The sequence below is a fragment of the Passer domesticus genome, chromosome 15, assembly GCF_036417665.1.
Source record: "Passer domesticus isolate bPasDom1 chromosome 15, bPasDom1.hap1, whole genome shotgun sequence".
NCBI lineage: Eukaryota > Metazoa > Chordata > Aves > Passeriformes > Passeridae > Passer > Passer domesticus.
The window spans coordinates 8,169,228-8,190,404 of NC_087488.1; the positions used below are offsets into that span (position 1 = coordinate 8,169,228).

The 21,177-nt window shown below is 39.9% G+C and overlaps 1 protein-coding gene across 5 annotated transcripts in view; it reads right to left on the reverse strand.

Annotated features, from left to right (window-relative positions):
• The window catches only part of MYH11 (myosin heavy chain 11), a 54,734-nt gene that overhangs the window by 12,515 nt on the left and 21,042 nt on the right, over positions 1–21,177 (reverse strand). For 4 of the 5 annotated variants that reach the window (XM_064390243.1, XM_064390245.1, XM_064390247.1 and 1 more), the window contains 24 exons: positions 17,400–17,502; positions 15,728–15,748; positions 13,415–13,507; positions 12,949–13,012; positions 11,633–11,731; positions 10,523–10,666; positions 9,044–9,139; positions 8,564–8,682; positions 8,240–8,392; positions 7,900–8,073; positions 7,555–7,728; positions 7,025–7,139; positions 6,238–6,431; positions 5,958–6,079; positions 5,782–5,851; positions 5,478–5,638; positions 4,527–4,635; positions 3,509–3,640; positions 3,024–3,230; positions 2,495–2,632; positions 1,714–1,837; positions 1,106–1,277; positions 307–519; positions 33–177 (listed from right to left, as the gene is read on the reverse strand). In XM_064390243.1, the coding sequence (XP_064246313.1) occupies positions 33–177; positions 307–519; positions 1,106–1,277; positions 1,714–1,837; positions 2,495–2,632; positions 3,024–3,230; positions 3,509–3,640; positions 4,527–4,635; positions 5,478–5,638; positions 5,782–5,851; positions 5,958–6,079; positions 6,238–6,431; positions 7,025–7,139; positions 7,555–7,728; positions 7,900–8,073; positions 8,240–8,392; positions 8,564–8,682; positions 9,044–9,139; positions 10,523–10,666; positions 11,633–11,731; positions 12,949–13,012; positions 13,415–13,507; positions 15,728–15,748; positions 17,400–17,502 (3,142 nt within the window). The remainder of the gene's footprint in view (positions 1–32; positions 178–306; positions 520–1,105; positions 1,278–1,713; positions 1,838–2,494; positions 2,633–3,023; positions 3,231–3,508; positions 3,641–4,526; positions 4,636–5,477; positions 5,639–5,781; positions 5,852–5,957; positions 6,080–6,237; positions 6,432–7,024; positions 7,140–7,554; positions 7,729–7,899; positions 8,074–8,239; positions 8,393–8,563; positions 8,683–9,043; positions 9,140–10,522; positions 10,667–11,632; positions 11,732–12,948; positions 13,013–13,414; positions 13,508–15,727; positions 15,749–17,399; positions 17,503–21,177) is intronic. The other variant, XM_064390244.1, reaches the window with a different exon arrangement.

Consider the following 21,177-nt stretch of genomic DNA (forward strand, 5'->3'; position numbering starts at 1 on the left):
GGTAATTTTCAATGAGATGGATTTCTGTTTACCCGTTTAAATTGTTCCAGCTGCTCTGTCAGCTCTTCCACAGCCTGAGTGTGCTTCTGTCTCATCTCCTGGACCTGGGCTTCATGGGTTCGAGTCTCCTCCTCCAGGGCTCTCTTCAGCACTGTGACCTCCTGCTCACGCTTTGCTCTGGAAGGTGACACACATCAGTGGAGCAGCAGCAGCAAAGAGCATTCCAGCCCTACTGCAATGCCAGTGGGCAGTATTGTACTGAGCCTGGGGACATTCCTGTTTTCCTCTTGTGCTACATATCCATACCTGAGCTCCTGCTGGGTGGCTGTGGTATCCAAAGTATCCTCAAGCTCTGTCTTAAGAGCCTCCAGCTCTTCACCGAGATCTCTCTTTTGCTTTTCTGCTTTGTTTCTTGCAGCTTTTTCAGACTCCAAGTCTTCCTGGAGATCAGAAATTACAGATTCCAATTCACGGATCTTCTTGAGGGCGTTGTTCTTGTGAGTAGTTTCTTCTTCAAGCCTTTTTGAAAAAGGAGTGTTTCATTTTAGAAATGAAAAAAGAGTAATAACTATTTCACTTGAAGAAAGTCAGTATACACTAAAGATTTACAAGTTCTGTGCAAGAAAATGCCAAAGAAAGGGAGACTGATGCAAAAAAGATCAGACACCTGTACTTTAGCTGGATGCAATGTCTGGAGATGCTAATCAGTTGATTCAGCAAGTTTGGTTGAGTGTTTTCCCTCTTAAATTTATACAGAAAATCCACTGTGATTCTGGAGTGGATCAAGATCAGACTCTTAATTAATTTTTGCCTATTGCCTATGAAGAGATTGTTACATTTCATCGTATTTGACAGCACTGCCCTTGCCTATGGGAAGAGGGGTTTTCATTGATATCCGGAGGTAATTTAATAAAATAGTTTATTTGTCTTTGAACAAGCAATAGCATAAGTATTTTTCACAAAAGGACATTTGGAAAATGGGGAAGCACATGGAAGGGATGAACTGAGAGATGAGATTCATGGCTGGAGCTTCTCAGTGTCTGGGAAGGAGCAAGATAAGTTCCAGCCTGGGCTTTCCCCCATATGCAGACCCAGGAGTGAGTACCTGGCCAGAGCAGACTGCAGCTCTTCCTCCTTCTTGGCCAATTGTGCCTTCAGGTCAGCAATTTGTGCCTGGAGCTCTGCAATCTGCTCGTGTAGATCATTTGCCTCCCCTTCCAGCTTCCTCTTAGCTTTGTCCAGTTCTTGTCTGCTCTTCTCTTCCTTCTTCAGACGCACTGGAAAAGGAGGGGTTTTGGTCACCAGACTGTGGTAGTGCCAGGAGTCCTTAATCTGGTCCCAAACTCAGGCAACAAATGGTTCTGGCCTCCAGTGTGGCCATGCATTTAATACAAGTCACTGTGTTTTTGAAGCAACATGCAATGCCTTATTTCTAGCCATCCTGAAGAATAATTTCTTTATCTTTCTCCAACATAAGCATTTCCCCCTCGTTTTTCTCTCTACTCTTTTATATATAAGGAATAAAAGGTTTCTGTTGTTTGGCACCATGGGGATTTGGTGATTATCACCAAACTGGGTTCAGCATAAAAACTTTGGAAATACCCCACAGATTTTTAAGAAGTTCTCTCCAGATTCTGTTCAGTTTTTTTTGTTCTGTGCCAAGGAAAAAGAAGAAATTCTACAAAACCCCCAATAAACTATTGTTCATGTTACCTTCAAGTTCGGAAATCATAGATTCATGTTTGTTCTTGAGCTTTGTAAGATTTTTGGCCTTTTCTTCTTCTTCTGCAAGATTTGTTGTTAGATCACTTATTCTTTCCTCAAGTTGTTTTCTTTCCTTAAGAAAAATAAAATATTTCTGTTAGCAAATGTGTCTGCCATTGGTGATCATAAATCAACTCTTTGCCAACCAAAAATATCCAGGAGACTGTCCTTTTATGTTGCATTTCTTGAGATTGTAGTGATACATTTCAAATTTTCAGTCACAGGGGAGCTATGGAGAGGTGTCTATGACTTCTATGTTCTCTAAGCTGCTGCTCTCAGAATCTTGTGCTCTCTCTGATGGCTGCTGAGTACAGGGCCCAGTTTACAGGAGCAATCCCTTTTAAAAAGTACTGGAAGACATTCTTACCTTCCAGTTTTAATCATGAAGTTTTGTTGAAATTGGTTAAAAACCAAGAGAATTATTTAGTCTGCTCCTGGATAAGAAGACATATCTTCCACTGATTGTGCATGACTGCTGTAAATATTTTGCTTGACAATATTGTTGCTACAGCAGATCTCAAACAGAGTAGTTTTACACAATTTTGGATTGTTTAAATGAGCACAGAAAGATTATCAGAAATGCATTTGATACAGGCTGGACTGATGGTCTGGTGTAACTGTGTATCCATGAGATTAGATAGTCAAGAGTGTTCCTGTTGTTCTAGTGGAAGAGAAGGTTTTCTCTTAATCTTCACTATTTTCAGAGTAAGAAAGTGGACTCAGAACTCACCTTGCTTAGCTTGTTATTCTGATCTTCCATTACCAGAATATCATCTTCCATTTTCTTTATCTTGCTATCTGCTGCTACTTTTTCAAGTTGCAGTTTCTGCCGTGCAGCTTCCTCTTCTTCCAGCTGTTCCTCAAGGTCCTTTAGGGGAGGAAAAAGAAACCCACAAAACATGAATTCTAGAAACAAAATACTATTTCTACAGTTCTTAAGAAATGGTTAATTATTACTGCATGTTGTAAACTTTGTTGTTTTTATTAAGAACTAGACAATCTGTAATACTTGACAACATAGAAGAAAAGATTTGTTAATGTTTTAGAGAAGAGATTAGGGTTGAGATGAGGAAGAAGAGAACTCTGGAGGAAAGAGCATCAATTGATTTCCTTCCTTCAGTAGCACAGACATATAAGACTATATATCCTACAGAGGGTTGTGCAGCAAGCACTGTCCTAGGATCTGAGGTTTTCCTGTCTCTGTTGTGTCCCAGTGAGATCCAAGGTATTGTTTGTATTTGTCACTTATCTCTCCTTACCAGCATTTGTTGTTGCATCTTTTTCTTCTCTGCCTGCAGCTGCTGGCTGCGCTCCTCCTCCTCCTCAATTCTGGCTTCCATCTCATGCAGGACCTCTTCCAGCTCTTGTTTCTTAGCAGCTAATCGGACTCTCATCTCCTCAGCCTCAGCATACAGCTCAGTTTCTGCCTGAAGCTGCTCTGCCAGGAGGTTCTTCTCTTCAACAAGCTGCACAAATGAAAGGGAGAGGAAGTTAAGCTTGGAGTGCAAGCTGGTTGTCCTGGACATTCCTGGGGTACAGGCAGGCAGCTCCACCACACATTCCTGTGTGGATGTTAGGCCTTTACTGGAGTGAGTGGGAGCTTGTCTGCCCTGACCTTCTGCTCTGGACCAGTGCTATGAAGACAATCATGAGAGCAAAGGAGAGAGACACCTTTATTATAACAGCTTCTAAACATGGTAAAGGAACAGCTAGTGCTTCCCAGAGACTCAGAGCTGTAAATCACCTGTGAGTGTTTCAGTTCCAGCTCCTTCAATTCACTCTCTGCTTTTTGTTGTCTTTCCTTAGTTTTTTGTAGTTCTTCATCCTTGGCCTGCATTTCCTCCTCTTGGCGGGTGACTTGCAGCAGTGGTTTCACCTGGAAATGGAAAGGTTTTTTTAAGCATGTTTCCTGTCAGTATTTGTGCTGCTGAGCATGCTGTTTCAAGGACTGACTGGCACTAATGCTGGTGCTGTCATTGCTCAAGACTGGACAGATACTGTCCAGCCAAGCTTGATGGGAACATCTTTAAAGCCCAAGCCTCAGCAGTGTTGCTCTTGGCTGTCTCTATGTTAATTCCTGAGGCCTTGTGAGCACCTCTGCCTCTGATAGTGTCACTTTGGAAATGTCTCTAGGTCTATTTTTATCCCTTGATAATGTACAAAAATTACATCTGCACAGAAAGGCAATGTGCACACACAGCTGTGTGTTACTGCCTGTTTCTGGATGCAGAGGAGATTACCATCAATCCAAGTAGGAAAAGTTTTCTGAATCCAAACTGAAGGCCATTCTTGAAACACCCCAGCCTCTTTAATAGGAAAATAGACTTAATATGCATGAGTGCCCAGCAGGAAGATGTTTATGTCCCAGTTAGGAATTCCCAAGCTGCTTGGTTCCCCACAGATACATCACTCTGGATGTTTGGAAAATTCCATTTTACTCAGTGTGCTCATTATCCATCTCTGTGAAATTATTTCATTTTGTGGTAATTAAAAAAGTCTCCAAGCATGCAAAATCTTTTATGAATTTCTGCCTAATTAGATTGTTTTCTTCTCAAGTCAGAAATACTTTTAATGTTAATGGCATTATTGAAGTATCCAGAGTATCTCTAATCCCAAATTTTGTGAAACTAATGAGACTTTTTGTCACCAGCTGCAATGGGCTTTGGAATAAGGAGTGTGCCTGACAAGATGTACCTTGGCATCACGTGCATTTCATTTCTTTTGGAAAACTGAGGAGAGATTTACTGATAGCAGTCACTCACTTTAGTAAACAGTCTCCACCACTGCCAGTTCCTCAGCTTCAGGTAGGCAGCACAATTTCTTTGGATAACCTTCATTGCAGTCAACTGTTGCTGTCTCTTGGCAAAGGCTCTGTGATTAAAAACATAAAGAAAAGTGGTTCATTCTGAGAATAGAAGGTGTTTGCAAGGTACACACATTAAGCAAAGAAACTCTGGCATGAGAGTCTGCTGATGAGCCACATGGTTTGGGGAGTCTGGCACAAATTCTTTTGTTGCTTTGTTTGCCTGTGCTTTCCTGAGGAAGGGTGATAACTCTAGTTAGCTGTCTGTCTGGTATTTTATTTTAGTTTTTGTCTGTTTGCATTCCATGGATACGCACAGATGTGTAGATCAAGTTCTGGGTGTGCACACCTTTCCAGAGTACACAGGCACTCATATCTTGCACTGATTATCATCCTTGAGACATATTTCTTTGTCTCAGTTTGAAAGCCTTGATAGTATACAGAAAAAAAAGGCATTATTGTTGATAGTTTTGTGGTGTGCATTAACTGGGATCATGCTAGATGATCAGTGCTCCACACTGAAGCTGTGGATTAAATTATTTTATGTTTTATAGGTGCCAGGGGTGCTGCTACTTGTAGCACACAAGACTCCAGTCATGGCTTAGAATGCTCCTTTTCCTGCTGGTACAAACACATAAATGTTTAAGTGATGGGTCATTGTCTCATTCTCTTAAATGATGGGTTATTGTACAGAGGGGTGTGAGCAGCCTCACAGTGTAACTGCTTCTCTCTAATTACACTGATCAGCCTTTTCTGGGCTGGAGGTGAAACCTTCATTGGACACAAGTTCTAATGCAATATAAATAATAATGAAATGTGTCAGTATCTTCAGTTTGTTATATGGAACACTAAAGGCCCCTGCAGATACTCTGCTGCAGAAAACCTTCTATTTGTCAGCACATATTCTTACTTTCTTGCTAGGTAGCCTCGGGACATAGCCTGGAAGGTGATAATAACATCTGTGATCTTCAGGTCTCTCTCTTCTTCCAGGTGAGCCAGAACACCAGTTCTGAAGAAGATTTTACTCTGTCCAATTCTGTACAAGTTGGGATCAAGCTCTAGTGCTTTCATCTAGAGGAAAACAGGAATATTTTTTAACTTCAGTGCTGAGGTTTAGGGTACTAAAAATCACTTCTCATTTCTGTTCAGTCTCAATGCTTCTTATATAAGAAGTATAGGTTTGATTATAGTAGGATCAAAAGTGCTTTCCTCACCATGAGTATGCAAGCCTGCTTCCCATCCATGAATCCTTTAGGAATGGCATTTGCAGCGAGAATTTCATATCTGCCAAAAGATGCTTATGTTAGGGAGGCTGAAGCACACTGGGTGGTTTGGTACAGACAGGGCTACAGCCCTGCTGAAGGCAGAGCTGGGGTGGGAGGGCTCGTACCGCTGGCGGAACTCCTGGAAGACAATCCTGTTGGGGAATCCCTGCCGGCAGATACGGATCCCTTCCAGGACACCATTGCAGCGCAGCTGCTCCAGCACTAAATGGGCGTCAAGTTTGCCAGACTGAGAAGGGAACAGAAGGTATTTTTAGCACAGATTTACAAAAATGTTACCATCCACATGTCTGTGCTTGAAGACATGGTTCAGCTCTGCCATGTGCAGCGAGCAGCTCAACAGGAGTAACGTGGCAGGAGTCTGAAAACTGAGCATCTGAAACTTACCCTTTTTTCATGATTTGGAATGATGCAGCGGACAAAGTTGGGATTGGTGTTCCTCAGGGTGGTCATCAGTTTGGTCAGCTGCTCCTTGTAGAGTTGTCCAACGGTACGGAACATGCCTTTCTTGGTTTTTGAAGAACTGGGGAGTGAGCTTTCACTCATCTTGGCCATTTGGTCCAGCCCAACTATACGGTCCACTGAAAAAGAAAGAATGGAACAGTTGAAATAAACTCTCCTTGCCTCACATCACACTCATCGCTGCCATGGTTGCACTGCAGCTTGCCAAAGAGGACAGGTATATTTTTTATGCAATAGAAGCATTCTGACAAATGTACTAGAAGTCCTTCTGGGTAAATATTCTACTTCTGTCAAATATGAAAGTGTGGATTTTGTTAAGTAGTGACAAAATGGAGCAACTGAATACCCAGAATATATTTTATTATGTCCATGAATTAAATAGAACTCCACAGAACTTGCATGAGACGCTTCATAAAACCTAACAATAACCTGTATTAAATGAGGTCCACAATTTTAAATATTCAGCAACATTTTAACAGTGTACTGAATAATTTTTGTTGTTGAATATTATTAAAGAAATTTTTTGATAGTGCTTAAAATTCTCTAATGAAGTTTTTCATTAGTCATGTCTTTAGAACACATTATTCTTATGTCTCTTCTATGCTTATCACATTCACACTTGTGTGCTGCCAGCAAGGGATGGCTGTCAAAAAGTTCTGGTAGGAGTTTCTCCCTTTAAAGCCCATCACTGATTTAGAGTAGTGATTCATACCATCCTTCCAAAGGTCTGCCACAAATTTGTCTGAAGACTGGTTCAGCAGAGAAGTCACATTGTCATTCAGTGGATCCATGTTCTTTGTCAGCCAGGCAGTTGCATTGTAGGTAACCTGCAGGGAACAGTGAGTGCTACATCAAAAATTTGTTCTTGATAAGAAATCCAGAGTGTCCAAGAACACAGGGCACTGTATTAACACAAAATCGGACAAATAATGTGCAGAGGTTTCTAGGATTGAGAGTTGAGTATTTAGTCTCACATTAAAACGTCTGCTTGCTAGAAAAGAATCCAAATTACTTGGATTTTCAATAACCTCAGTGATGGTAACTTTTGTTTTTTTGTGAGCTTCACACAACCATGGTTTGTAAATCTTATTTCATGTGTTGTATAATTAAAGCACTTAATAATCACATTTCATAATTAAAGCCATGTCTCATCAATGCAGGTACCAGAATATTTCTCTTTGATCCTTTGGGTATCAATGAATCAAAGTTCCCTAAGTCAAAATAGCTCAATCTGTCCCGTACCTTTCCTGCATAGTGCATTATACAGAACTCTGTTTTGTCCTTGAGTTGCTTGGGCTTTTGGAATTTGGGATGGTTGCCTTGTTCTGAAATTAGTTTCTCCACAAAGGATGTGTCAGTAGCCTTGGGGAACCAGCACTCTTCATCCAGCAGAGCCAGGACACCGGGAGGGTTGGTCTGCAACGGGAGCAGTATCAGATCAGAACCATCACAAGCAGAGGCACAGACAGAGCACCACCTTCCTCACCCCTGAGGTTACAGATCCTTCCGGGAAATAAAGGATCCCTTGTTGTACTGACACATAACTGGTACCTCTGTAGTATCCCACCCACAGAGAGAGAATCTTACTGGTCTTTCGATCAGCTCAATGCAAGGTTGCAGGTCCAGGCCAAAGTCAATGAAATTCCATTCAATGCCCTCTCGCTGGTATTCCTCTTGCTCCAATATAAACATTGTGTGGTTGAAAAGCTGCTGAAGTTTCTCATTAGTGTAGTTGATGCACAGCTGCTCAAAGGAATTGATCTGTGAAGAGGAAAGAAGTGAATTTGAAACGTTAGAAAGAGACCTTCAAGAGTGAACTTAAATGACAAGATGGTATTTGCTATTTGGTGTTTCTTTTTGCATATTAAAATAATTAAAATTTAAGGATCTATATGAGTTTAATCAGCTTGTGTCCCACAGTACACACCTCAAAAATCTCAAATCCAGCAATGTCAAGGATCCCCAAGAACGAAGCTCCTTGTCTTTTTGTTTTATCGAGAGCTTTGTTCACTCGAGCCAGGATCCAGCGGAACAGACGCTCAAATTTTGCCTTGGCCAAAGCTTCTATGGCAAAGTCTGCCTGGAAAAGGTCAGAGGAGATTGTAAGTGAAAGAAGAAACCCACTTAACTCTTAATTTCTGTAGAAATGAGACAGAAAATAGATGTTTTCCTTTAGACAAGATGTAAGGAGAAATAGAAATAAGCAAAGGGAGAAGAGCTTCAGGAGAGCTGAGCAGAGTGCATGTGGTACCTGCTCTTTGGTCTGAGCTTTCTGGACAACATCTCGTCCGACCTTGATCCTTGGGGTCAGAATAGATCTTGTGAAATCTGTCACATTAATACCCATCAGGTGGCACACTTTTTGTGCAGCTAGAATTAAAAAGTGAGATTTTATTTCAGACTGAATTGCCTCTTAGGTGCTCAGTAAGTGTGAATATGAGTAGCTCAGCAAGTATGCAGAATTATTTATCTTCCTTAAAAGCTTCTCTATTGTACATATAAGAGATGACACCATAAAAGTAACATTTGTCATCCAGGCAACAAATTCATCAATTTATGGATTCAAGATTACTAGAACAGGTAATGATAATTGAGCTGATTTTAAGCATGGTTTATATTTTAAAGCTTGAGAGCTACACAGATAATAGCAATTAAATAAAAAATATTGATGAAAAGTTGCTGTTTTATTAATTTCTCAATGTTAACTAAATTTTGAAGTGGAAAATCATACCAGTATCATCTGGCATAGAAGCCTGATCAGTGTTTCTCTCCTTCTTGAAGACAATATTACCCAGTTGTAGGACAGATGAAACGACCCTGAGAATAGCTGTAAGAGAAACAGATAAGATAAATGAGGAACAGAATGGCCACATTTTGAAAACTCTGTTCTCTGCAAAAACATTCCAGTGCCTCTGATAGCCTGTACCTCTCTGGAAAGAGTAAGGCTTGTTCTAAAGAACTGTGCCTTAAAACTGCAGAAGTTTGAGAGCTGATTGAGCAAAAATCTCCACAACCTTGCAGTAGAGCAAATGGGCCAACACCAGCACCTCAAGCTAAGTTATGCTGGCTCCCCAGGCAGATCCCCACATCTCAGGAATTTGTCTCCCACTCACAGTGCCTGTAGCATCTTCCCTGCTCAGTCACTCAAGAGTCTTTAAAATAAAAAATAAATCTGAATTACCAGAAGCTTCAAAAATGTGTGGCACTTCTGAATGTCCAGTTATTCAGGGACATGTGGATATTTAGTTGTGCAACTAAAATCTAATGCATACATATCTTTAAAAGGGTTAATGTCAAAATCCAGAAAAATATATTTATTAATGTTTGATAACTGAAATATACATAAATATTATGCCACCTAATCTGGGGTAGTAAAGTCTATTGACATGTTACAGATGAGTTTGTATCAATTTGGGGAGTTCTATTTGTTTATCTGTAAATTTGTCTAATTTATACAGGAGAAGAATAAGCCTAATGGGCTTCTATTTTAGAGCATGAAATCAGAGGGGTTCAGAAAGTAAAATAACGATTCCTGCTGCTGTCCATGGCACTACCAGTGTGCACCAGAACCACCATCCAGACTGACCAAGGCCGGGGCTTTGCTCAGCACCCCTCAGTCACTGATGCAGGTGAGGGATGTGCTCTGCTGCTGCTGCTGCTGCTGCTGCTCCAAGGCTCAGCAAAGGGAGGACGCTGCTTTTGCCACCAGGTGTCACTTGGGACATGGCAATTTGCACCCGAGAGCCCTGCACACTCCCAGCAGCACTGAGAGGTAAAAGCTATGCAGGTGGATGTTTCTGACAGGCTCACATTTTCAAAACAGTTTAGTTGTTGTTTCATCCTGTTTGTTTTTATTTCTCTTTTTTTCTGAATCAGTGAGTACATATGGGCTATTTGAGCCTGTTTCATTCCCTTCAAAAAGAAATCAGATTGTTTTGCCACTTTTTCATGCTAGTTGCAAAGTTCTAAACAATGGCTTTAAATGTCCATTACTATTGATAGAGCTGTCTTAGACTCAGTAATCTCTTTTTGGGAATGTAGGGGGTTTCAATGAGAAATATTAGAAATAGTCCCTTTCATAAACACAAGTTAGCTTTGCAGAGTGATTATTCTGGACAGAATTAACCTCTGCATTTGCATCTCTATGTAGTGTCACTTGCAGATGTGTATGTTGAATACAGATGTGTATGTTGAATACAACAATTCTCACCTGTCTGTTCCTCATCAGTAAAGCCCATAATTTTCATGGCCTCCAAGGTCTCCTGGAACATTTCATCATCTTGTTGAGAAGGAATAGGCACATAGCCACCGGATAGAAAGGTGTAATTGTTGAAGCCTTCCAGCAACAAGTCATCTAAAAAGAAGAAGAAAAGCTTTATTTAAGAGCATCTACTTAATGCTCTTTGTTCATGAATTCTCCTAAAGAATAACAGAAAAACCCCCAACATTATCACCAAAGGAAGATTCTGCTTTAATGAGGAGTTTAGGGTTTTTTAATATATTTTCAAAATAACTATTTAGCAAGGTTGATGGTATTAAGTTTCTAGTTTTCATTAGTTACTGGAGAATGTCTCTGCACTTTGGGGCAATTTTGCGTCCTGTGGACTCAAATCTGAGCCATTCTTCCCAAAATCCTTTTATTTAGTGTCATATGCAACCAATCTAGAATTTTGTGCCTCTCCCTGTGGGGATTCATAGCCTATAATAATAAAAATGGAAAGAGGTAACAACCAAAGTGGGCCAACTAACAGACTATTCAACCCTATTCAATGGCCAACAACACATTCTTAGGTAAGGAACATAAAAAACAGGGAAAATAGAGAGTTACCCATTGTTTTATACATTCTTTAGCAATGAGTGATTTAGGGAAATATGTCATAGTTGAGCCATGATGTTCTAATACATCAGAAGCTGTGGCTTTCACAGTGCAATAACGTGCTGTGGCAAAGACATTCTCTGAATTTATTTTAAAACAATGAACTGATATTCTTGTTGCAACCCCCAATCTCTTTTGTGTAAAGCAATTAATAACTCTTCCCAATTTATCTTCTTGATATTATTCAAGATGGGATCTGAATGGGTTTACATCTCCTGCAAATTTAAAATATCTTGTAAAATACAAACAACCTGCCTCAAACAGGTGGACATGAACTGATGCTTTTTATAATTCACTTGAGAAAACTGTTCTCTATAGCTAAAACACATAGCTATTTCTATGGCATTTATTTTTAGTAAGGATTGAACAACATGTAATTACAGAAATTAAGATAAATACTTAGGCAAGCCATTGAGATGAGAGAATCATTAGTAAAGAACTTACTTCTCATCTGTTCAGAAGCTCCAGCAATCAAATAGTAAAAGATGTGAAATGTTCTTTCATCTTTAGCCTGACGAATTGCACGGGATTTTTCAAGCAAATCTGATTGTAAAGTGTGTTAAAAAAAATCAATAACATGATTCAGTCCTTTCTTAATTGTGCCATCAGCCTCAGAACCATCAATAGCTTTGTTGAAATATTTGCCATGTACTTGTCTAACATGAATATGTGTCCAATTCTGTGGCAGGAGCTCTGGTCTTGGTATAATGCTAACCACAATAAGCAGATCAATATCCTATTTGCTATTGCAGGGTAAATGCTGGTAATCATGGCAGTAACCAAAATAGACCTAAATTATTCTAAAATCCAGGATTCAAAACTAATAGTCACAATATAACTCATATCACTTTGAAAATGAAGCACCAATACAATTATTTCAACAAATGGTGGGGCTGCTAGAAAAAAAAAAGTTCTTGAGGGAGTATTGTAGGCATAAAAGCAATAAAATCAAGTTATATTTATCGACCATTTTTGTGACTATAAGCTAATAAAAATGGAGTTATCAATAATGTAAGTATTTCGATACCAGTCAGTGATTCACTCTTTAAAAGCTAAAGTGCTGTAGATAGAACTTCAGTTAACACCAAAAATGTTAAAATGTTAATGATTTTTTCTAAAGATCAGTTGTCAAAATAAGAGCAGAATGATAAATTGTTTGTTGTTTGATGCTCAAGGGACAAGGTACTTCTTTATAGCTGCATCATTCTTTCTCATTTATTGGAGCAAGAAGCTCTTTCTATATGCAAACATGAGCAATGCAACAGTGAGGAAACCACCTGCATATTAATATGTTCATTAAAATATACTAGCTCATAAACATACCAAGGGAACAGGCAACATACCTGACAAGTAAGGTCAGACTGAGCTGAATTTCTCAGTCCATTTTCCCTGAATGAATACATTGAGGTTATTGATACACAGCTCACTGCTCTGGGTGTGTCATTTGACACAGCAGTTAGTATTTACCTTCCAGGTAAGACAAATCCTCTGCACACAAAAAGGTCCCTTGTTACTGCCTTAGGTATGGGCTGTGCAGTTCCTGAAGCTGTGTTTGGGCAAAACTCCCTTTCCTATAGCTGAGAAAACAGCCCTGGAGACATAAAACTGAGAGCAGGACCGAAGCTGATATCAGCACAAATGGGGCTGCTTCCCTCCCTCTTTGTTTATAGCAGCCTCAGCAGTGTTTGCCTTTCTTAGACATGCAGTGAGCTTGTTTATGTGACTTCTCCCAGGCTGGTGCAGCTCCCTGGAAAGGATACAAGTCTCTATGTTTGCTCCCACAATGTAGCCCGTCACGTCGAAGTTGATGCGGATGAATTTGCCCTGTGAATGAAAAGAAGATCTAAATTGGGCTGTTCTTTCAGGAAGTGCCAGGTTTTCCAATATTAGCCAGTATTTAGCCTGTTCCATAAGATGTGTACATCACCCTCCCAAGAATAACATGTTTGACATCCCTGCTGGGGTGACCTGTGGAACAGCCTGAAATTCTGAACAGCCTGAATATCTTCTCTGATATTCCCTCTGTAGACATTCCCCCCACATTTTGTTCAGGCACTCAGAGGGGAAGGAGTTCTCCCTACTGGACTAGGCTTTGGAAGTGGGGTAGGACAACATCTTTGTTCTACTTTGATTTCCACAAGGTCAGTGAGGGAACAGGGTTGGATCTGTGAAACTCTCTCAGCTAAAGTTGACCCACATGGACCCACAGACATTTCTCCTACTTACAAATCTGGAGGAGTTGTCATTCTTCACAGTTTTGGCATTTCCAAAAGCTTCAAGAATAGGGTTTGCCTGGAGAAGCTGTTTTTCCAGCTCACCCTAAAATTCATTCAGAAGCAGTTAACACTAAAATTTGTAATTACATAGTTGAAACTAACACTCGTACACGGCAGAGAAAGTGAAATCTAATTTAAGTCTCAATTTTTTTTTCCTGAATACTGCATTTCATGTGGATTTGTTTTCATTCTGTATTAAACTTTGTGTTTATCTATTTATGCAATTGACTGCTGTCCTGTATACATGACCCTTTTCCAGTCTTGTTGCCTGTGACAGATCAAACTCCATTAACCTGTTCAGCATCATGACTGGCCTTCCTTAAAAAAAGGGTCATTCAATGCCAATTATTTTTTCCAGTTTAATGTAATTTTTAAAGGGATATTCTTAAAGGAACCTCTAGCATGTCTTTTCCAAGTTAGTTTATTGAGACCCTTTGCTAGCAAATGACAATGTAATTAGAATAACTTGCTGAGAATAATTTTAATGTAATGCAGCACAAAGCTACAAAGCAGATTTCATCAAGTCTATTAATAATGATCCATGCAAGGCTACATGGTTAAATATGGAATTGCATTGATTTATTTCAAACTAGGATAATGAATTCTCATGCAAACACACAAACTTCATATTATATTGTTAATTGTGGTTAGTAATGCTAAGGAAACAAATCGTGCAATGAAACAAGCATGTATTTAGTTCTATATATTTACCTAATCCTATTTCTAAGCAAACCAATGAAGTTGAAAAAATACTTTGCATATATATTCAGCTTGTCAAAACTTTTCATTCAACTCTGTCCTGTGAGATCACTTACATTCACATTTATTTTGCCACACTATTCTTTGCGTACTACTCTGTAGTAATATGCATTATTCCAAATAACTTGCTCTGAAAAGAAAAACGTCCTTGATAGATAATAATATATAATTTAAATAATTTAAAATAGAAATTAAGACAATAGTTTGAATTTAGGAAGTAATTTGGAAAATGAAAGCACTTCCCAATTAGTGTGCAAATCTGGTAACTTTTTTCTAAATGTCACTTCTGAATGCCTTGTAACTTCTGTGTCAATGGTGAGAGCTACCTCAAAAATATCATAAAAACTTACTACCAAAGAGCAGGAGGAAGAGGGAAGGAAGAGTGCCTAACAAGTTCATACAGGAATCCCAGAATAAGAAATGAAATCTTAAAAGTCCCTGCAGATTCTCTGTACTGGGCAGCTCTGTCTAGTTGCACTCTGTAGACTTAAAAACTCCAGTATGAGCAAAGAGTGTTGCTGCAATCAGATGGTGGCATCTACAATAGAAACCTGTCTGTTAAAATGAGACAGACACCACCTGCTTCTACTGAGAACTGAACTATGCCATAGAGCTGGGGATAAAACTTTGGCTCCAGGTGGCCAGCCCTGTGTGCAGCTGTAAGTCCACCAAACTCCACAGAGCTGCCCATGCCAACCAGTAAATAATTTTTTTTTCAGAGAGACTGTCAGAGAATGTACTAAATTAACTAAGGGGCAACACTGTCACAGCTGAAGTCTGAGAGGCAGCAGTCAGAACGGGGCAAAAAAGACTGCATGAAAGAAAATAAATCTCATTTGCCTGGCACAGAAACACCAAAAATGTGCCAGCAAACGTGCCTGTATTCCCAAAGCATTGCTATGTGTATGGCACACAGAGAGGAGGGCCTGTAACACACCTGCAGACAGGTGCTGCAGTGGGAATTGCTCTGGTACACGCCACAGCAGCAAGCTGAGAACATGCTAACTCTTGTGGTGGTGAACAATCTAAACAGTTACATGGAAATGGAAAATACCAAGCAATAACAAATGGAAAGCATGCAGCCAAACAAATCAAACACCGTGAGGTTTAGGAATTATTTCACAACAGTCCTAAAAACTTCAACCTGAAGCACAGAAAGTGTTTGGGTATTTCATTCAGAAACCACATTGTTAAATTTCAGGCTGAGTGGCTCTTCCAGGATTGTGGGAAATTTAATTCAAACTATGGCAATTTGAACACACACACAGATATAGAAGAGAGTGATATTTGAAAGATGACCCTGCCTGTGTCAGACCTCATTCTTTACCATGGGGCCTGACACAGTTAGGGTTGATTTGTGAGAGCATTTGGTGCTATTGTTGCTTTTTATCATATCATACAACATATTTCAACAAAATCTCTCTTAAATTTTTGGGGTGCAACAATAGCATGCAGATCTACACTCAGTGCCTTAAACACACATCAAACAGTCTAAGTTACTCACGTAGGCAAAAGATGGACCTTGCTGTGTTGAATAACATGGTATAAAACAAGTGTCAGTATAATTTCCATTAGACAGATATTTTTATTGTTTTTCCTGTATTAAAATAACCAGTACAGTTTCCATGCAAATAAACCAGGAATACAGATATGAACAATCTACTGCAGACATACCAAGGGTACAAATACCATTAACATACTTAGAGCATATTAACTGAAGAAAAAAAAAATCCTGAAGCAAAGAGATGGGATTTGGATCCAGTCCCAGGTTAGTCTCTCAGGACCAGACAAGAGCAAATATTTTTATGATAAATCTCTAGTTCTTCTCTGATGCATTTTGTTATTCATTATATGTTAATGACTGAAATTGCAGTGTCAGTAGTCCCAGACACTCAATTACTATTTGTCAGTATGATATAGAACAAATTAGACTTTTTCTCAGCTCCTCTGATGGATATTTGCCTTTAGGTCTGTCTCAGGGCAAATTTGGTCCTGAGAGTCACATAATTCCCCCAGAGGAGTCAGCAGCAACTGCAGTTAGGGATGGCATTGACACCCCAAGTTCATTTCCTTCAGCTACTGAGCAGGGACTCAATAGGAAGGAATTACCTTTTTTGCATAAACATTAAATATTAAACGTTAGTCTTGGACTGTTTCCACTAAATTAAATCACAAACTTCTAGAAAATACTACTCAAAAGAACATCTACTCCCTCCCCTACTCCCAATCAGAAGCCACTGTACATAAAAGCCCAGTTATTTGTGGTGGAAGAGGGAGGGCTGCCCACCTCATGTTCTGCTGACACATGGGCAGGGGCAGCTGTGAAACCCAGCACAGGGGTGGTCATGAGAATTTACTTTATTTCCCACTTCCCTACTAATTACCTATTTTGCACCCAATTTTGTATTTGAGACACAATGAAATGTCTTCCTGAATTAAGCCTGTTTTGTCATCAAAGTGAATTGCTTTATTTTTCTGCAGAAGTTTTGAGTTACATTCGAAAGGCTGGAAATGATGTAAGACCTGGAGTTGTATCATTGAGAAGAGCAAAGACAGCTGAGAGTCTCAGCCATGGTAATGATCTCCAGGAACTGGGCAGGTATATGGTTCAAGGTAAGAATATTAACTTTACTCTCTCAGGCAAGATTATTACAGGAACAAAGCACTTAGAAAAAATGGTGCCTTTCAAAATTGTTACCTCTGACAGAGCAGTAAAAAAAAAAGACAAGTTTTATACTGGGACTCTTTGCTAGTTAGTGAGAAAAATTACTAACAAATCCAATCAAAACTTTGGAAGTTTAAATGCTGGCATACATTTTTGTGATGCAGTTGGACAATGTGTTTGTTACAGGCTTTCCCAAACTTCTCAGTTGGCAGAGGTCAAGGGTAAAACAAGGACTCGAGCCCTTGCAGAATTCAAGGCCTTCATGCTGGGATATAAATAGGTGCTATGCCTATGGAAAGCTATGAATATTTCTGTTCTCCCTAAGTACATTCTGATTTGATGCCTAAGATGGTGTCAAACAAATTTTTTTCTTCCATAAACACAGAGCTGTGACGTTATTGTGTACTCTTAATATGCCACTGCTTGACAAGCCCCAGTCCCTGAGCTGCAGAGTGACCTCAGCACAGCCTCAGAGGCCTGGGGAGAACTGGGGATGGAGGAGCTCACTTACAGTGACACTGGTGTCCTTCTTGCCCTTGTGTGATGAGGCGACAACAGCCAGGTACTGAATGACCTTCTTGGTGTTTTCTGTCTTGCCAGCACCAGATTCACCTCTGAGGGGAAAGAAAATAACACAAAAGAAGGCAGGTAACCAGTGGAGTCCTTCTGCCATGTAGATGTACATAGTGTATAAAAACAGGGCTGGAAACTGCCCAGCTTGGTTCTTATTTACCCCAGAAGAGCACCTCCCAAATGCACCTGACTTCAGCCTGCAAAGAATGCCTTATCAGAGTTATATCTCTGTCCTGGTAGTATTTTGAGTGCACATTGGGCCATTTAAGGGAATTCTAAAACATGATGCATTTTTGAACAGCAGTTCATCTTGCTTTGGCAGCATCTGAACACTTATGAGAAGTGGAGTTGGCAGGGAGTCTGCTTATATTTCAAGATCAAAAAATACAACATTAACTATGATGTGATACAGCAGTAAAAGAAAACATCAGCACTAATACAATGGCTTTCTCTTCTGAAACTCTGGCATTAAAGTAGACTAACAGCTTGATCCTGCCTCATCTGAATTTTATATTCACATGCTCCTTGAATTCAGTGGGACCAGGACTGGAACTGCCTGAGGTGTTCCTGCTCCCTGGGCAATAAGGGACATGTGAGGATTTGTCTGAGCAGCAGAACTGGCATCCCAGAACTGGCATCCCAGCTCTGCTCCATGCAGTGTCCCTTGGGAAGCAGGAAGGCAGTGGTAACTTTTTCTCTCTTGGAAGACTTCCAGGTTAAGTTTATTAACAACTCTTGAACCCTCTCTTAAAGTAAAACAGTGGTTTTCCAAGTACAGATTGACAGAGTCTTGTTCTCAATAGAAATTTCCAGCCAATTTTCCTCTCTAATTATTACATCACATCATCTTATGCCTTTCTGGCTCTGATTATATGGACAAAAATATTTTTATACTGTCCTGCTTAGCAGACAAAGTGGATGTGGATGTAACAAACGAGGTCTTTCAACTGAGCTGGTGTTCTGAGGAGAGCAACCATCTAAGTTGGACCTCTTTTTCTTTGGATTTATAATAAAACGGATTTTAGAAAAATAAAAGAACAATAAATTAAAAAATCCCAGAGATATTTATCTGCTCTTCTGAGTCTGAAACTGTTTAGCTGTTAGCTGAATCCAATGCAGTTCTGCTTCTTTTCCTAATTAGGAAATACAGGAGTTAATTTTCCCTACCAAAGGGTCAGTGATAAATGGACATAAAAATATGGAGAAGTGTTGGACAGAACTTTCAATACAGAATGACATTGATATAAACCTTGGGAAACAATTCCTGCCTGAGGTACAACATGATAAGAACTGTTTCTTCTGGCTTTTAGCATTTGAACCACAAATAAGTGAGATTAATAGATTCCTTTTCACAAGACCTGGGTTAATTTGCAGAGTTTAGAGATTGGATTCATCTCTGTCTGGGCTTCAATGCTAAAACATTTCTATGTTTTATTGATAAAAATTAAGTGTCCTGGGAACAATTCCAAACCAAGCACACCAATTTGAAGACCTATGCCTACAAACTTTTCAAATAAATCTACCTTACATCTTTGTTTCTTTGGAAAAAAAACAACCAAAACAACTTTCTTTAAACAAACCCTGGGCTTTGAACTATTCCATTTTATTAAGGGTTATTTGTAGTTCATCACATCACTATTGCACTTCCTGTCTCCCAGGGCAACAGTGCCCATCTTTTGGCTTTTCCCTGAATCCCTGTGAGTATTACCATATATGGCATCATTTCACTTGTAATTATCCCACCATACTGTAATGCTCCTTAACTCTTTGCTTCTGCACAGGCTGAGGGCTTTCCTGTTTTCTGCAGGCAGATTTTGAGGCTTTAACTTTCTTTTGAAATAGACAATAAAAAAGTTCTTCAACATGAAATAGAAAACACACAGAACCTCAACTGCTTTAGGTTAATTAGGAAGAAAGTCTCCAAGGTCAATAAGTAATGAAGAATAATGTCTCTAGCTGATGAATACCTCTGATTTCCAACATATCAGATCAGTCATAAAAGTCCATGACAACGCACAGGTCTGATAAACAAGTGTCCATTTAACATTAATAGCCCTGATACTCTGAAGGATGTATCACAGCCATATGATGTCTGATTTCCCCTCAGCGATGAAATGCCATGTGTTTGTACTAATGAGGAGGAATGGCTAGGTCAGGTCAATGCCTGTAAATAACAAGAAGTTTACCAAGGGAGACCCAGAAGGCAGAGAGCATGTGAATATCTTAGTTCACAGGTGGATGAAATTCTTCCTAGAGCTATTGAATTGCAACAGTATTGGTCATGCAGAACAGGTTTTTCCTCTGCATCTGCCTTGAAGTACTGTCATTTCTGAGGGGGCAGAAACAACTTCCATTGTGAGGTTGTTTTTTTTTAAAAAAAACCTCACAATGGAATGTTTTAAAATCTACTTGTACCCTTGAGCTCAGTGACTGAATTTTAAAAGATCTTTTAGGGGGTCTTTTCTCCTGCAAACATCTTCTGGTGGTTTTGGCAGTGGACCATACGTGATGGGGTTCCTCCCAAGAGGCATCTCCTCCTTTCTTCTGAGTGCCCATTTTCCTCAGACTTTATTATGTTCCAAGTAGGTGATCACCATATAAATGCTGTTACCACTCTTCTAATCATCTTTAGGAAGCAGAATGACCATTTGTTTAATTAAAGCCTCTCAAATAATTATTTTTCCTGCCATACCCAAGGGAGCACATTTACTGACAGTGCAGTTCTTTGCACCCAGCTCAGATGGCCAATACAAAAAACCAGATCAAAAGCAAGTTGCACAGTTCTGAGCAGCCCAACAGCAGTACTTCAGCTACCTCCTATGCAAGTTTTCCTCCAAAGAAACTCTTTGGCTTTCCCAGAGCAAAGGGCTCCAATAGGCTAACAGGCTTGCTCTGTTAAAAATATCACTCTCACAATGTGGAGTATAACTTCGACTTATCCTTCCCTCATTGCTTGCCAGACATTGTTTTAGGACCTCAGCACAGGATTTGAAGCCCATAAACTCACATATATATGCTCAGCTATAACTGAGTTTTTGTACCTCTTGAACTACAAATTCCTCCATGACTCCATTACCTTCACCTTAAATGAAAATTATCCCAGCTAGAACAGGTTTCCAAAGAACAACAAGGTGACACCAGCAGATTGGACCCACTGTTGGGGTTGAGCCTGTGGTGCAACTAGGACTCTTGTACATTTGAGAACAACTGAGAAAAATTAGCTTTAAAAGTGCATTTTCTTTTGTTGTTGTTGAAAATTTGAAAGCTTTCCATGTTAATATTATGATATGAGACTTAGCTTAATTCCACTTTTGGAAACATCTGAAAAGCAACTGCAGAATTTATTTTCAGTTTGTTCGGTAAGCAATGAACCACAAGAATTGCCCGTTCACACATCCCTTAATCCGGCTGTGCTGGCACTGTGGGAAGCCCCCGTGCACAGGGCACTCTACGAGGTGCTCTAAATCACATTAGGGCTTGGCAGCCTTTGTCCTGCAGCATGAGATGTGCAAACATAATGAAAAGCTTTGTGCTAGACCAGCTGTGCCCCTCTGGAGACTTGTCTCAGAAGCCAGCCCACTGATCCTACGGGTTTACTTACAAAACAATTCCCAAAGGACCTGGAGCGGGGTCAGCACCAGCCCCCCCCGGGGCTGCAGCTCCATGAGATATCTGTGTGGGACAGGGGCCAAGCAGCAGCCACTGCCAGCTCCAGC